The following is a 17,449-nucleotide window of genomic DNA, read 5'->3' as shown; positions in this document are numbered from 1 at the left end:
TACAAGGTCAAGATAAGGGACTAAGATGATAAGTAAATCTCTGTATCCAATGAAACTTACGTACGACGTAGTTCTAGCAGAAATATTTGCCTTGTGTACATTACGTTGTGATCTATAAATTGAATTTAATTTTAAATTTAAAGATCACAAATTGTATTTAATCCTTGCCATGTAACGTCGAGCATGGATTATAGTTCTGATTCAACGACAGCAGTTTGTATTAGGTTGTAGGGAAAGTGTTTTTCTTTCGCAAACCTGTTTTTAACAACAGTGCACCTTCATAAAAACGTGAAATGTCGCGGTGTTAAGAACAAAATGGACCGTAAGTATTTCGACAAATATAAAAGAAAAGACCTTGTGCGTCTATTGTTTCCTCATAAAGCAAAAGAAACTTTTCGGGCAACCTAATATCTGTAACAGTGTTTGCTAAACTATAATGAAATACAGTTATTTCAATACAGTTATGACATTTTCTCTGCCATTCTAAGTTTTTCCAGCAGCCTTACAAAAGTCCCTCTTAAACAAAAGGAACTTGAAGAATGAAACGTACAGCAGTCAATACGAAATTTCCAAGGCTCTCTTCTATCATATCCACCCTTTGTCTTGCCTTCACCCCCCACCTCCCGCCCCCTTATATTTCACACTATCTTCCTATCCTGCATAGGAGTTCCTCTACTCTTCTTCCTTGTCTCCCCACCCCTAACTCACCCCCTCTCTCTCTCTCTCCCTCTCTCTCTCTCTCTCTGCCAGTGCACTTCTGTCGCGGCGAGTGGCAGGCAAAGTGGGTACGTAGCTAGATGCGGCTAGGTGTAGTAGCTGCTCAAAGGGAAGCACGACGGCCTTCAGAGAAGCTGTGGTCGGATGGAAAGGGCATGGGAAAGATTGAAGCTCGAAGAGCAAAGAGGTAGTCGGGCCATGGTGATGCAAACTCGTACGCTACCACCGTTAATTTCGTTAATGAGAATCGTTTGGCATATCTGAGATGTTCGACCTAGAGATTCTTCGAACCACTCATTTCCATTCCGAAAGGAAACAATAGCAATTGGTCTTTCGATAGTAAGGATGGTACATTGTAAACCCTTAAGGAAGGGCGTAATGGTAGGTCTGAGTAAACAAACTGAGTAAATCTTGTTAAAAGATTATAAGATTTTCTTGTACCCGAATTGTAGACCGTACAATACGTAATAAAACTAATGTTTTTTTCAGCAAATACTTACAAAAGTGCATTCGACGATCGTAGAATTTTGCTGATAGTAGGACCTATGATAAAAGGTTTGTAAGATCTTAACGACAGATACCTATCGTACCAAAGATAATTCTGCAATAAATTGACGTGGCAATGCAAATAAAGAAATTGCAAGGCAAGCGTCGACATCAAGCGGGGAATTACGTGGTTGGAAAACGGAAACAGGGATTAAAAGATTAGTAAAATTACTGTCCCGCTTACTTGAATAAGTGGTTATATTTTCTGCTTGAATCCCGAGGGTACATAATCTTTCCTTCGTTTCACCGAGTCTATTAATTTTGGTAATTCACGTAGCGAAATTTTTCATCGTCTATCAATTTATGTTAATTTCAAATCTCTATAGAATTGATCCACATCAAATATTCTTTTTTTTTATTATTATTTATTTATTTACATTTTACAATTTGTCCAGTAGGACATTTGGTAAAATATTATAGCATGTGAATGGCTATACCATTGGGATACCATCTTCGAATTTGAGTGATTCATTTCTTTAGTGCGGCTAGTGTTTGTATGTTAGATTATGTCCTTTGTGAGATCCGTTGGGTGTTTCCTTCAAATATTCTTGGCAAACATTCTAATTCTGAGTCATCTGGCGAGTTTCAAGAATTTTTAAAACAATGTTATCGAACGATCATGCAATCGTAAACTTTGTTTTACATTTTTTGAAAATCGTTTTCAATACATATATTCTCGTATTTTGTCCCGCTCTCGGAAATAAAAAAGAAGATGAAGGTTGTCGAAGAATCGCGTCAACCATCCAGACGCCATTAACTGAGAAATCTCATTTCGGACCACGTATTGCGCTTCCAAGCCTCATTCACGTCTATTAACGCCACTCGCCCTGCCAATGTCGAGAATGTTCGACTGATCGAACCGTCTGAAAAGTCCTTTTGTGATTTAGAAGTGGTATAATTGACGAGAGATATCGTATTTCCTGACTATGAGCTGTCGCGATGAATTTTCATTTCTACTTCTTTTCCTTCGAACTATGCTGTAACACGCTCGCTGATCTCTGAACACTCGTATCGAGTTTATTGAACTCCATCGATCTCATACTTTTTTGCAGTATAAACCAGCGAAGACTAGTTGAAACATTCTATTCGATCATCTTGTCGATCTAATATTCCATTTATACGTCGAAATACCTTACAACGATATTTGTCATTTCTGATCATACAACATTTTACATCGCGCGAAAGATGAAAAAAAAAAAAGAAAACATCAAATAAAAAATTACTCGCAGTTCTAGTTACAGTACGCATTTCACGTTTCGTGTTTCCGTCTACCATACACAAAAGAACGCGAAATCTATCACGAAGTTCAAGAAACACGAAATTGAAGAAACCCTTTGCGACTCTGCATCCCTAGAAACCAAAAAAAAAAAAAAAAAAAAAGAGAAATAAAACCTTTCCAAGGAAAAACGTCGTCTGACACACACGAACGTGCCGACATTCGAGTTTAAAGGTAACTGATCAAACGAAATTGCAACCGCCTGCCTCTCATCATCAGAGGCAACGTTCAACCGTTTTGCCAGTGTGAATGTTCGTAGAGTGGGACTTCACCCCTGTCGCACACGCGTATAAACGCGCGAACATAGAGAGCGCGAAAAGAGCCGACGATGAAGTGATTAAAATCGTGAAACGTTGGATGAAGGTACTCACTGTGGAACCTGGTCCCTCTCGTAGACAGGACCTGGTGCAACCGCTGAAGAGTTTCTTTGGTGGCTTTCTCATGTTTGTCGCGTGCCCTCGCCTGCAGTCTCACCTCCATGTCCGCGGAGCAGCACACCTCGCCGCCGCTTCTCACGCTGCCGCATACTTTCAGCTCCTTTGCTGGAAAAACGAACGGGAAACGAGTTTAATACACCGGCTGGATACGCGTCTCATCCTTCATCGCGGAGATTCGAGGAGGAAACTCGTTATACAGACGTCTTTAACAAGAGAGCTTTCGAGGGTTTATCATAGTTGGTTCAAGCATCGGACAAATCTTTTATTATTTTCTCTCCTTACTTCTCTTTCACGTTTGTTTTGTTCAATAGCTGAATCGAATATTATTGTTCTCGAGACTATTATTCGACGATATTTCTGTGTTATCGATTGTGATTTCGATAAGATTTATTTTTTTATCGTTTCATATGGTTTAAGGGATGAAATCGAATGTTACAAATGTTTGTATGTTACGATATAACATCGTATCATACAAATCGCTTCACGATTTTTGTATTGGATACAATGGAATGTGATATTGAACGTTCAAATATTTGTATTCCGTTGTAGCACTGCGATAAATTCTATGATTTTTCGACGCGAGTCCTTTAAAAATTATTTGTTCCCCTCTATAGTGCAACTGATATCTAGTTTGCTTTTCTACACAGAATGATTGATTTGTCTTTTCTTTGACTATTTAGACATATTTTTCGAATATGGATGAAACAGAAAGATATATGTAATATCTTTTGGTGATTAATGTCCAAGTTATGAATGCCTCTATAGAAAGCATCGTTGTCGTTAGTTAACTGTTGCAATTAATAATTCGGATTGATATCTGTCCGCTTTGAAATTGATTGGTATACGTATGCAAGTGCGCGATTGGAAATAATCATTTGCGATTTTCAATAGGCAAATGTAATTAATAAATCTAATTACCCTCCTTCCGTCATTTTGAAGTCAACGATGATTACGCTAATTATGAATACACGAATAACAGGAATAATTAAACAGCGACCAGAACTTCTCTGCGTACAATTGCATAAATTATATCATTTTCATAAAAGAATTCTCCGTTTAAAATTTCTCGCTTGAATAAGAGTTCCTTTCTGTAAGAGTTTTATCCCATTGACGTTCGAACGTTTAAAAAAAATAATATCCTCAAAATGAAAGGAGGCGAAGAGTCAACAAAATGATCAAAAAGGTTCAAAAAGTAAGGGAAACGATAAAAACTTTTCTCTTCGTCGAAATCCAAATTTCCGTTTTCCGGAAGACGCTGTGGGTAGCTACTGGCATAGGAATCACACAAGCAAGATCTGTTCTCGCGTGAATTTCCACGAGTTTGTTCGCGTTTACCTTTTGCAACTAGATCGGCCTAATCACATTCTTCTTTGTCGATAGAAATTTACATTTTCGTCTCGGATTTTTCGACTTTTAAACGTGTCCGACCTCCTTCCTTTCGCTTTAATTTCCTGCTAGTTTGATTTTTTCCGAACAGTTACGCGTCCGAAACAAGAGCGATACTACTTGTCAATATTGTTAAAAGGGACGAAGTTACACAAAGTACTTACAATAGCAAACGTTGTTCGCAGCGAGAAAATTAATGAAAATGGACGCATCGAAGTAATTAAATAAGTAAATTAAATAAAGTTGTTTCCAAATGAGAGAGTCGGACAATTTCTAAAACTTCCTAACTTTAAACTTACTTATATCGATTAAAGTTTTCAAATCACAAATTAATCAAATAAATTCAATTGCATCAAACAGAGTCACAATAGCTATGAAATTTTTATCTGTTTCCTAATTCTACTGTTTATAAGAGAAAAGTCGATTCGATCTGAAACAAATTCGAAGTTGATTGAATTTAGAAGAGTCATTAGAGCAATATGGTAATCGAGCAGAAAATGAAAAGCAGTTTCAGACGAAGGCGGTTCGATCGTCCTGGACGTGTTTGAAGAAGAAATAGTCGCGATCAACGACGAATGTAAAATTTGAATGTAAAATCCTTTCTAAACTCTGTCTAAAAAACTTTATAACTCGCGTTATACGTATTTTGGATACCTGAAAGAATCATCAAAGGACGGTAATACATACTATCATCCACGGACAAGACGTTCTATCAATCATTTCAAAAATCAGAAAACATAAGTTTCGTTATCTTGTTATCCTTCGTATTTGCTTTCCTTCGTTCAATTGAAAATATTCTGCCATTATTTCGCGATAATCTGTGCAATATATAATATTAGCCAAAAGGTAAAAAGGAAAAGAATTAGAAAGCTTCGAATATTTTGACAAATCTTGAAAAATGAGAATTATTTTCTGTCTCGTTAAAAGTGAACAGAAACATTCGCACGTATCTAACAACTGCAGAAACGAAAACTGTGTTAACAGACATCCTGAATGGTTTCGTGGTTTCATTATTACTCTTATTACTTGACGAAATAATTCCTGAAACATTAGTACGTATCAACAGAGCGTATCAACGGTAATTCCGCTCAATCTATAACAATTTTCCAAAGACCAGGAATACATCCATTCTTCGGAACGTCCCAATAAACCATCCAACGGCACCGAGATCGAGCAGCATCCACCCTCTATCGCGCGGCGTGACAATAAGCCGCGTTTCCATCGAGGGTCGTAGAACAGGGCAGCATCCCTACGCTGTTCCCTTATCGGTCGGACGCCAGGCTATATCGCTTATCTGCCAATATTTCCAGTCTGCCGTCTAAGTAAGCTAATTTCCAGCCACTCGGAACTCCGAGTCGAACTTCCACCCCCTTTTGCCCCAACCATCGTTTTGTCGTGTTCCTTCGCCCCATCCTCTGTCTGCTTCGGCTTCAAACTTTCAAACACGCCCGTAAAAGTAATCCCGAATTATTTCCGGCGAATCGGTCGTCGTGACCGCGCTTTTCCACTCGATTCGATCGCGCGACGCGTGCAGTTAACGAGCAATGTAATGCGTTACGATTACGCCAGTCTTGATATAAAAGTCTGCTCGATACCAACCAGCCCCCTAAATCTCTTCGAACGATCCTCCCATCTTCGACGGAGGAAACGAACACGACCTGTGTTCCTTCGATTTCTGTTCCAATCTACGCGGCTGTAAATTTCATTTAATAATTCTATTTTCATTGCCTCGTTCGATGCGAGTTTTCTCTTCCTTCTTCCTTCCTTTCTGAATATTTTTAACGTTTGAATATCGATCGCAAGAGACGACACGTAGGACACGTAGAAGAGTAGATTTTCAGGTAGTTTTGAAATAAAATAGGAAATACAATAGATTCATCCTATTAATTAATACATAAAGTTTAAAGCTTCAGTTTAATGTAAGACCATCAGACGTATGCTACAAAACCTAGTGAAATATTAGATAAAACGCATCCTTCGTTCCAGTTTCTTACAATCTTGAACAATACAGATCGAGAGAAGCATTGGAAGATATTTCTGTCCTATCTCTACGTTTTTATTTCCATATTTCCCACTCGTATTCTTCCATACCCAACTGTCATTCGAATTAGCACCCATCCTCAAAATCGCGTTGTTCGGAGTTTCCTGGCAGACAGCAGACGACATTTGCATCGATTGTTCCATAAGCACCGAAATAATAAGCGCCATAAAACCGTACTAACTCCTTCCCTGAGCCGCGATTTCACGACGTAGATACCCGTTGGCGCGACACAAAAACGGAAGATCGTCCAATAAATTTCTTCGAACGATCCCATATAAAAAAGCAATGACAAAAAGTGAATAAGACAGTGGAAGATGGAGAAAGGAATAGGATATAAAATAGATAAAGTAAGACGTATCTGGAAAGCTCCAAGAAGCATTTGACGAACTACCGTTAAAAGCCCCTTGGTTGCAGACACCGAGACGACCCTCGCGCAGCTTTTGCATCGCGTAAAGCTTGTACGTATATACACGCGTGTATGGTACATAAAGGGCCGGAGAGTTACGCGGTACGCCGTTTGTTAGCGTACTGACATCGCAAAGACGCCGGGATTTCCGTCGCGACGCGCTTCCGTGTCGCAGCCAACGACTTTGTACGGTACCGGCTGCTTTTTCCAGGAAAGGGACAGAGGACCTTGTAGCCAGGGGGAATTATGAAACAAGACAGAATCGATAGGAGGGAGTGGACGGTACAGGGGTAGAATCTGTCGACTGTGAATGATAGACAGGGAAGAAGAAGTTGGATGTCGAGGGGTTCTGTTAAGTTGTTTCCCGGGCGGTTTGGATCTGGTTGAGGAGAAATTAATTTCTGTTTAGATCCTTGGAAATTAACGGAACTTCAAGGCAGAAAGTATTTTGTATTATACCGCTGTTAAAATCGCTCTAGGGCAATTTCCGATAATCTCAGGGTAAATTTATATCTACTTGGAGTTGGGAAAATTTAAAGAATTCGAACGCAGAGTCATAGATTTTTTTTTTTAATTCAATGCTTCTATATTGCACTACTATCAGCTTGATTCATAAAAGAAGATTTTTGTAGTCTCCGGAGGAAATTGGTATTTTTTAACAATAAAAGTAATTTCGCAAAATAGTTAGTGTGTATAACGGTACGAAGCTTGTAACGATACAAGATGATCAAAAAATTCTTCAATTTCTTAAGAAAGCTGTAATAACAACGGTTAGCGATTGCCTGTTGGAATTTAGCTAATTAACGCGTAGAAAATGATTAGACTCGAGGGGTGTTTCAACAACAAAATCTAGCTGAAAATACTTCAACAAATAAACACATCACCTTCCACCACTATCCATATCACCAAACCTAATCCACACTTGATGCTCGTCACCGTGCAACTCTCTAAACATAGATCAACCCCTGATCGATTCGATCCGCTGTACACGTGTCACCATCGTCCAATGTTCAACCTTAACACAGTCGATTGATTCCAGTTTAATCGAGCCGTGGGAACCGCAACTTTCATCTCCTCTTTTTATAAACGAAAGGTCAGCTTTCATCCTGCGACTCCGCCATCCCTTTTAAACGCTAGTTAATTACAAAAACAGAATACTCGTTTAACGGAGAAGATCGGTTGAGACTGAGATGCAATCATCTATTAATCGAAAAATGGCCACGACCGACTAACTGAACCTAATGAGATTAAAGGGACGCGATGTTGGTCACGCTCGGATTTCATTTCCATCGCGACCGGATGTCACGGGGTAATTCCGTTTGTAATAAATCAGCCAGATATCGTCGCGAATTAGCAGAAATTCTAGTCGGATATAACAACGTCCAATTCGATGAAATATAGATCGAACGTAGAATGGGTACCGATGAGAAGCAAATTTCATGCAACCTTTGTCAAACAAGTCGCAAGGGTTGCGTACGTTCGAATCTTGAACACGAGGGTGTATTCTGCTTTGTGCGGTGAATACAGCACAGGAATAGAAGGGTTACTATTCGATTAGAAATCGCCCTTCGTCGGAATGGCTGCCAGTGATACGCAGATGTAGCAATTTTCTGAGCCAAACGAGAATTGAAACACGTCTTTGATCTTTGGGAATAAGACGAGCCCGTGATACGGCAGGGTATTTTCGGATAATCGATTTCGCGAAACTCTGTTTCGATGAAGCGTGGTAGTTTTCCTTAACGTTTAGAATTCTTTTAACATTGTCACAGACGAGAAGAACAATTAAGTATCACCGAGGAGTAATTAAGAATAGAAAGCTGTATCCTGGAATTTATCGAATGGAAGAAGATGTAACGTTTGCGAAATTCTACAGGGTGGTTGGTAACTGGTGGTACAAGCGGAAAGGGGGTGATTCTACGCCAACAAAGAAGTCGAAAATATAGAATAAACATTTTTTTTTTTTAATTTTTCCATCGAGACAACGACAGTGAGATCCGTTATAACGAGACGCAATAACTGGAAAACAAAGCCTCAAATGAAAAATTTTTATTCTATATTTTCGACTTCTTTTTTCGCGTAGAATCACCCCCTTTCCGCTTGTACCACCAGTTACCAACCACCCTGTATATTGTTTCATCTCAATTTTAATTCTTCGTTCATTTCTAATCTTTTAGCAGTTACGTAGAATCGCTTAATGCGATAACAAGAAATTGAGCGATTTTCCTGTTGAAGTGATTAAAATTCATATTGCGGTGTTTCGCGACATTACGACAAAACTTCGAATTATCGTTGCAAGTCAGCAACACCTTAGGATAGCGAGCAACGTTGTAGAATTGTTAGGAAGCATATTATCCGTGCAAGGTAATTTACAGCGCGGTGCAACACTTACATTACAAAGCGCAAAGCCCATGGAATCAAGGAGAATCACAGAAATCCTTGCAACAGTATTACAAAGCACACGGTAAATCTAGTTTAATCCCTTCATTACGAAACATTCTAACAAACCTGTTACCATGAAAGATTAAAAAGTCTTGCACGAGATTATTCGTACGCAAGTTGTGAAAGAGCGAAGTAAATCAACCGAACGTACTCTGCAACGTTGTTCCACGTTATTGCAGCTCTGATATTTATTTTACGTTACAACGTGTTGTCTTTAAACAATTCCAAACGATAAAAATCACGAAAAAAATTGTGGAAAAGGAAAGAGCTATTCAATTGGGGAAACCACAAAAAACGCAACAGAGCGAGTCTTTTTTATTCGCGTTTTATTTCTTTCTTTTATTTTTCCTTTTTCCATCGTTTCCACCTTCACGCTCCAACGAGCTTTCACCCTTTAACGAAACTCCAGGCGGTTCGTTCCTGGCCGATTCATTATTATTCCGAGCGAATCGATGATGGCAAGTTCGCGCGATCCAGCCGGCCCATTCACGCGCGTTCAAAATAATTACTTTCGTTCCGTTTAACGCGGGGATGAAAAAAGGTGGAGTCGGCCGATGTTTGGCTGAACAAACCACGTTCTTTCCCTGTACGCGTCACTCGATCTCACAATCTCGGGGAAACCTCTGATTTTTTCTCTGCAGACAGACCTTACTTTGTATTTCATTTCGACGTGCTCGAACGCAAATCACGCGAGTTTTCCCGTTCGTTTCTGACTTAAAGCTGAATCAGAGAATCATTCCCGTCCTTCCCCAACTCCTCTGTCCAATCAACAACTTTTTTTCGATTATCACGCACAGTCTGGCGATTCGAGCGTAACGACGATAAAGAGAGAGAGAGAGAGAGAGAGAGAGAGTCGACCGACGTCTTTCGGTCGGCATTTAAAAGGGCGTTGCACGCGGAAATTGGGAAATTTCCATTGTAAGTGGATTTCCGCGAATAGCGTCGCTGGAGCCAATCTCCACGTGGCAAAGGGCGGATTTCGAGCCGCTGCTATCGCAAACATGAAAAACCGTAGGAAAATGCAGTCAGCCCTGAGGGTATGGTACCTCCAGCGAGATTCTTCCACGAGGATTTGTCATTTATATGATTAACGAGCGAATGACATTCGTCGGATATCGATTTTCTCTTGTTTCCTCCTTTCGCATCGTAAGAAACTAGTTTTCGATTTATTGGGAAATATTTTTTTACTCGCGAGATAAATTACCATTGCACGGAACGCAGAGAGCAGGAAGAGAGAGAGAGAGAAAGAAAGAGAGTTATTATTTTCTTGGAAATGTTTCCTTTTCGCTTTTTCCTTTCTTCTCCTCTTACGTTTTTAGAACGGAGGGTAAAATTCGAAGAAAAGAGAAATGGAACGCGGCGAGGAAGCTTACAAGTCTATTCAAACGATGTGTAAGTACAGAAAGAGAAATACGTATACGATGTAAGAAAAAAGTGCAAACAGATTAAAGCAAACCAAACAAGCTAGATGTTTCAGCTGACTGTATTCAAGAGCAATATACAGATTATACTACCTTTAAATAGCAAGGTTAAATAACAAGAGAATCGTAACAAGCGAAAGATATGTATATTTAGCCGGAAATTCCAAACAATTTATTTAACTCTGAAAATTGCCATAATCGCGTTACATTGGCTGATAAGCGCTAATAGACAATGAAACAAGTTTTCAAGGGCGAGTTTGTATCAGAATAAAAAGCACCTTAATTGTTGAAAAATTATATTTCAGTTTTATTTACCGCTTTGTATACGTTTCTATCAGCAGGAAAATTAACGTTTGGGAAAACAGCTCTCTATTTCGTAATACCCCAAAGCTGTGTATCCCACTTTGTATAAACATCATATGCACTTATTTGCAACGTACTGTACAACAAAAACTAGCAAATGCAAAAGGTGTACAAGAAACATTTTTGGATATTTGGAGATATTCTCATTTCCATAGAAATTCTATAGAAGCTCGTGGTCGATCAATTCCCGTCCCATCTATCACGTCATCAGAGAATGAAAATTTTCATTATTACTTAACAGAGCGAGCTAGCGTTAAAGATCTAATTAAAATTCGTACGCGTCGTTTCAATGAAATTCGAGCAGCAGCTGACAAAATCGAGACGCAAACCTCTCGACGTCTCTTATCTGGAAACCCAAAGTTACGAGTGAAACTCCGTAATATACCCGATCGAGACTCAAAATTCAAAGTTCGTAGAGTGGTGCGATTTTCCGCGTGCCCTGTGCCTGTTTAGAGGATGGAAATTACAGATATTGGCAGCGATGCGTCGCTGTGAGATTCGCCACGATTCCAACGGAATACAAATGACGTCGAAAATCGTTCCTTCCAGGGACAGCGGCTGCAACTTCTCCCCGGGGAAGCTTGTAAGTTGAAAGTGTTTGCACTTGGTTGGAAAGGAAGAGTTGTTCGAGGGTGGAAAACGAAGGCGATCGGTGGCTGATGTTCCGTCTTGACGAAATTGAAAACAGGCTGGAAATTAATGGGAGTTCGGACGTGGTTGCCAAATATTTGCAGTTACCGGGCTTGGCATTTCCATAAAGGTGAATCCCGACCAGGCTTGCTCCCCTACGAATCCATTTCCCTTCGATTGGAAAAGGGAATTTTCTTCGCGGATAACTCGGGGGAGTTTGGAGGTGAAACCAGCGAAAGATTTAGGTAATCGAGAAGGCAGCAATCGAATTTTCGCTCGCGTTATCGACATTCCTGTTATACAGGGTGGTTGGTAACTGGTGGTACAAGCGGAAAGGGGGTGATTCTACGCGAAAAAAGAAGTCGAAAATATACAATAAAAATTTTTTTTAATTTTTTTTTTTAATTTTTCCATCGAGACAACGATCTGCAGTGAGATCCGTTATAACGAGACGCGATAAAGTGCACGCGTACCGAGCGGAAATTCAAAGTCGATTTTCTCGAAAACAAAGCCTCGAACGAAGAATTTTTATTCCATATTTTCGACTTCCTTTTTCGCGTAGAATCACCTCCTATCCGCTTGTACCACCAGTTACCAACCACCCTGTATATAAGAAGTACGTACAGGATAGCAGAGGTGCGTTCGAGATACGCGTGTGCTTAATGGTCGCTTCTGGTCGCGTGATCGTTTTGTTAGGACGCGATTAGATCCGAATCTCGATGGCGTGACCTCGATTTTTGTTGCTCCCGATGGTTGTTTATCGTGGCTGTTAGTTTAATTGCACGTAGAAGTACCTTGATATTTATGACACGGCTGGTACTGCATCGTCTACCTCGACGTTTCTTTGCTTTCTTATTTATTAAATCAAAGGGTTCGTTTTTATCGCGATTCGATTAATGCATGGATTCTATAGACTCGTAGAAAAAGATCGATATTAAATGGAACCGGGCGAATTTACTTTTTAAAACTGATTCATTCTATAGAGTGTTCCAATCTGTCTATATCATCGTTAACTTCTTTCTAAATACGTATGACTAACACTTTGCGCTTTTCAAACTTTCATGTTCCCGTCTTACTGTTCTTTCGATAATACAAACAAGATATTTCAGCAAAGAAAAATTTCAGCGCAGCCCTCAAACGAGATATCATGTCTGTAGTATCTTATCTTGAGCTGTTTAGCGCTGTAGATGTCACTCGCTGCTGGGTACGGCCGCTTTTCCACTCATTTGTTGTATCGTGGAAGAAAAATCTGACTCACCGGGATTCGAACCCGGGTTCCGAACGTTCGCAACCTAAGGCGCTAACCACTGCGCTGCAGTCGTCCAAGACTAGTTAGTGTGGTATTTGCTATCGAGTGCCGCCACAGGCCTTTCTTTTTCCACGATACTACATGTCTACTGTGCGATATTTAAAGGTACTGGATATGGAATATTAAAAAGTCTACCAAAATTTTCATTGCATGGTTCGATTTATCTCCACGCATCTCTTTTATTATTCTAATCGCCAAATATTTGACTCGCTTTCCCATACAAACACGAACTATCCCTATTTCCATCTGCCAAACAAAATCAACCTAGCGTGTCTATTCTCGAAATTCCTCCCAAACATACTCAACCGCCAGTCTCTTCCATTCTGTCGACGCGGTGTATTCGCAGCGTCCATCAGAGTACCAAAGGATAGAGAGGAAGACAAACCCAAACAGGCAACAGAGTGGGTAGTCGCGACTGGCTCACGGTATCACGGTTAAATCGCACAAAGAAAGAAAGACCAGCGGTTTTCGTTCATTCATCGACCGCCACTGCCAAATATTGCCAGACAGAAAAGAAGTAACAGCGGACGAATAATGGAGGAAAAGAATAAACAGGAAAAAGAGGGAAAAAGAAAGTAGAAAAAGCGAGGAAGGGGGTGTAAATCGAAAAGATAGAGAAAATTCGAGCATCGAAACCGCTCCTCTTTGTGCAACGTGTTCTCTTGTATTACGCGTGCCTGTTTCATCCACCATCATAGGATTCCCGCGGCGAATCTCCATTAAATATTTACGAGCATGCCGAATCGGCCTCTGTCCGCGCGCTGGGAAACGCGGTGGGCTTCCTTCTTTCTCGCCGGCGTTACCGTGTACGCGATCAATCCCGCGTCGATGTGGTAGACAGAGGGGACGACTGGCGTCCAGACGAAGAGCGTCGTCGTCGTCGTCGTCGTCGTCGTCGTCGTGCACGCGGCGTCTGGCGTCGCCGAGTACGAAACGCTCGCCGAGATTTCAATCCACTTACACTAGGCCGAGTTACAGGCTGGACATACCGGTTCACGATCGATTGGACGAATACGATGTGTTTCAGGTCGATTGCGTTGGGAATTCGTTTTTCAAAAGGACATATTCCAGATACATAGACGGTTTCCTTAGATTTTGCGGAATCTGGTCGAGAATTGTAACCGGAGATTTTTTCAACTTGTACGAGATTCTCGGAAGTTTGAAATCGTTCGAGATTGCATTTATAAAATAATATATAAAATTTATAAAGTAAGAGATAGATGTGTGAAAGAGTTTCGAGTCTTCGCGAATCTCTGTTACATAATACTATTATATACAATATAATATATAATATAATAATACTAATATAATACATAATATAAATATTATAATACTACGCGATAAGTCGCATCGATATAATGCCGATCGATCGATTGCGAAACGCATACGGATGACGGTTATTGGTTCAGTTGCGGTGTTCCCGACGGGGAAAGGTCAAGATTTCTACCTGCGGTCCTTTAGGCGCGGGATGATTCAGAAATGTATGTTTGACCACGAGTCAACCGCATCTGTTTGCGTAGTAGCAGCGATATGAAAGGCAACCGTTAATTATTTGCGAGAAGCATTGAAAACGATGTTGAAATTGTAACCAGAATTGTGTAACACGCGACAATCCCCATTTCTTATTCCTTTAACCCTTAAAACCGAATCGCCGATCAGACGAACGGGCGAACGTTCGAAAAAGAGAAGCGGAATTGTTTCGGCGTTATTTGTCGCTCTCTGTCGTTGTTGTCCTGTTTAACAAAGAGAACGACGACGTGGCCGGATGCACAGGCAGGACACAACAACGAAACGTACGATTTTATCGATCGTTCCAGCTCATACAGAAGGCAACGTGTATCCACGCGACAAAGGCAGAACCGCCTAAAGTGGGACTACCGGCGTGCAACAATGTAACCGGCGCGTTGCTTTTCGTTTGCAACTGGCAACACGTCGGTGAAATGTTTCTGCCTGTATTTTCGGGTTTGTGGAAGAAGCGTGTGTGCGTCTATGAAAGAGAAAGAGAAAACGCACGAAATTAACGATCATGATAATTGTGCCAGCGTGAAGAAAGGGGAAATCCTGACACGCTCGCGAGACCGTCTCTCTCCCTCCCTCTCCCTCTCTCTCTCCCTCTCTCTCTCTCTCGTTCTTCAACCCCCTGCGTGCAAACACTAAACGCCTCGATGAATACCAGTGTGTGGACAATATACGGGGTGTTCTGTTCCACGAGACTGACGATTGACTGTTCTTTATGGAAGTAGAGGAATCGAAGGAGTCGGAAGATAAAGGATGACCCTTGTTCAGATATTTTCTATTTGATGCGAAGTTAGATAAGTTTTATTGATTCAAGACTTTCGTTCGTTCGTTGACTTAACGATTTCTTTGTGCTATTTCATTGCCTCTCTCTTTTTACAATCTACGCCATTTTCAATTGTTATTACAGAATCAACGATTGAAAGATAGTAAATAAGGCGCAATCGCGTAGTTTATAAATATTAGGATATGTACGGAGAATCAAGCAACTTTGAAAAGCCGCGAGGAAATTATCGAAAGCGAGAATTATCGTCTTGAATCAAAAATATGGTTTGCTAATGCGAACGATTTCATTGCAGCAGGTAAAAAAGCAAAAGCGAGGAAATGCTGGAAGCTTGATAAATTGACATGTTATTCATACTACGATAAAGATTGGTTTTACGAGACAGGTGTCGATATTGGTAATATTACATACGAGTATTAATTAATTGAAGTTCGCGATAAAATCACGATACAATCGGTACTCTTTCATCTTTCGACTTACAAATTGCTATTATTTGGCTTCCATTGGTTTCCCCTTTTCACGAAAACCTGTTTCTCCATTTACCATCGCAATTATACGGCTTCCGCGACCTTCACCCTTTTCCTTCGTTCCTCTAGAAACGCAACAACGACTCGATCGATCTACATCGATCAGCGCGAAGAAAATCAAGCAACGTAGAAAATGAAAACGAAAAGAGAAAGAAGGATAGGGGCGAAAAGGTAGGGAAAAGGGTTCGCGTCAAAGGAAGTGCAAGCTGTTTCGAGTAGAGATTAAATAAAATCTCGCGGCGTACGACGTTGCGCTGCGAGTTGAAAGCTGCTTGCTAGACGAGAGGAATCATCAAGTAGACGCGAACACCCCGTATAACCGAGCGTTTGTGTACACTCGCGTGACTGTGTTCGTTAGTCGAACTGAAAGAAAAGCATTTGTGAAGTTTCACGGCTCCCCTAGCTGAAAATCGAAACTCGTTTGCGCTCGATAATCGAAGAAAAGCCTCGGCGAACCGGGGGCGAAACAATCGACGCGAGCGCGGCAGCCCTTAGGGTCGACACGCTTCCACTTTTCCAATCTTCTCGCGTAAGTTAGCTCGTCGACTGACTGAGTGAATAAAACAGCAAGAGAGAGAGAGACAGAGACAGACAGACAGATAGACAGAAAGAGGAATAAGAATAGAAAAGAAGACTCGACTGTGACAATCTTTCGGTTGTTTGTTTGATTTCAATCGAAACGATGCTGACGAAAATGACTGAGTACGATGATTTAGAATTTAGGGAACTAGACCAAAGTTTATTTTTCGACGATATATGTATCGCTGTTTGAATTGCAAGAAATAGAAGAAGATTAAATATCAGGGAGGAAATTTGTAATTGACGTAAAGTACAAAATTAAAGCCACGTTTACGGAGAATTACGATTCTACGCTAATCGTAAACATGATACGCTATCGAACGCCTTAAAAGTATTAGGTTGTCCGCAAAGTTTCTTTTATAAGGAAATAATAGACGCACAATGTTTTTCGTTTTATATTAGTTTATCGAATTATGCACGAACGTAATAATAGAAATAGAACAAGATGGATCATACGTAATTCAATCAAATAATATAAAACAGAAATCGTTGTTCATCTATTATCACCTTACGAAACGAAAGAATCTTTTCGGACAACCTAATACTAGATTTGTTATTCGTACGAAGGCAAAGATATATCCACGCCATAAAATACAATTATCCACCCATATCCACACCCAACGTATGCCTGGCCATAAGATTGGTCTCAGATTCTACTTGTAAAATTCTTCGCCACCGCAAAACTTACCCCCTCGATGCTCGAAACAAACTCGAAGAAACTGTAAAAGGTAGTGCATCAGCATCACCAGAGGAGACACCTGCGAAAACACGTAGAGAAAGTTTCGCGGCGGTGTCGGCGTGCAACCGACGGATTTAGGGTGTTTTAGGGCGAAGCTTAGAGAATGGGGTGAGAAGACATAGGGTTGCTAGGAGACACCCTCTTCCACATGTTATATTGCATTACCCTATGCGACTCGTGTGCGCCGGGTAGACGGTGAATTGGTTGCACGAGTCTCGTTTTCCCCGATGTCGGTTCAAGGGTGTCTGCGTAGAAAATCGTCGAGCCTGGTATCCTTGAGTATTACGCATTTCCTTTCCTGACCTTTTCCACTTTTCTCGCGGCTACACGCGTC

The 17,449-nt window shown here is 40.7% G+C and overlaps 1 protein-coding gene across 4 annotated transcripts in view; it reads right to left on the bottom strand.

Annotated features, from left to right (window-relative positions):
- LOC117207156 (glypican-4) overlaps window positions 1-17,449 on the bottom strand; it is a 132,761-nt gene that overhangs the window by 10,792 nt on the left and 104,520 nt on the right. For 2 of the 4 annotated variants that reach the window (XM_033447089.1, XM_033447091.1), the window contains exon 2: window positions 2,911-3,081. In XM_033447089.1, the coding sequence (XP_033302980.1) occupies window positions 2,911-3,081 (171 nt within the window). Of the gene's footprint in view, window positions 1-2,910; window positions 3,082-17,064; window positions 17,135-17,280; window positions 17,306-17,449 lie in introns of those variants that run through there. The other 2 variants (XM_033447092.1, XM_033447090.1) reach the window with 2 other exon arrangements.

This window comes from Bombus bifarius, unplaced genomic scaffold (assembly GCF_011952205.1).
Source record: "Bombus bifarius isolate JDL3187 unplaced genomic scaffold, Bbif_JDL3187 scf7180000008023, whole genome shotgun sequence".
NCBI classification, from domain to species: domain Eukaryota; kingdom Metazoa; phylum Arthropoda; class Insecta; order Hymenoptera; family Apidae; genus Bombus; species Bombus bifarius.
Note: the sequence above shows the minus strand (reverse complement) of the source record. Positions and strands in the feature narration are given on the sequence as shown.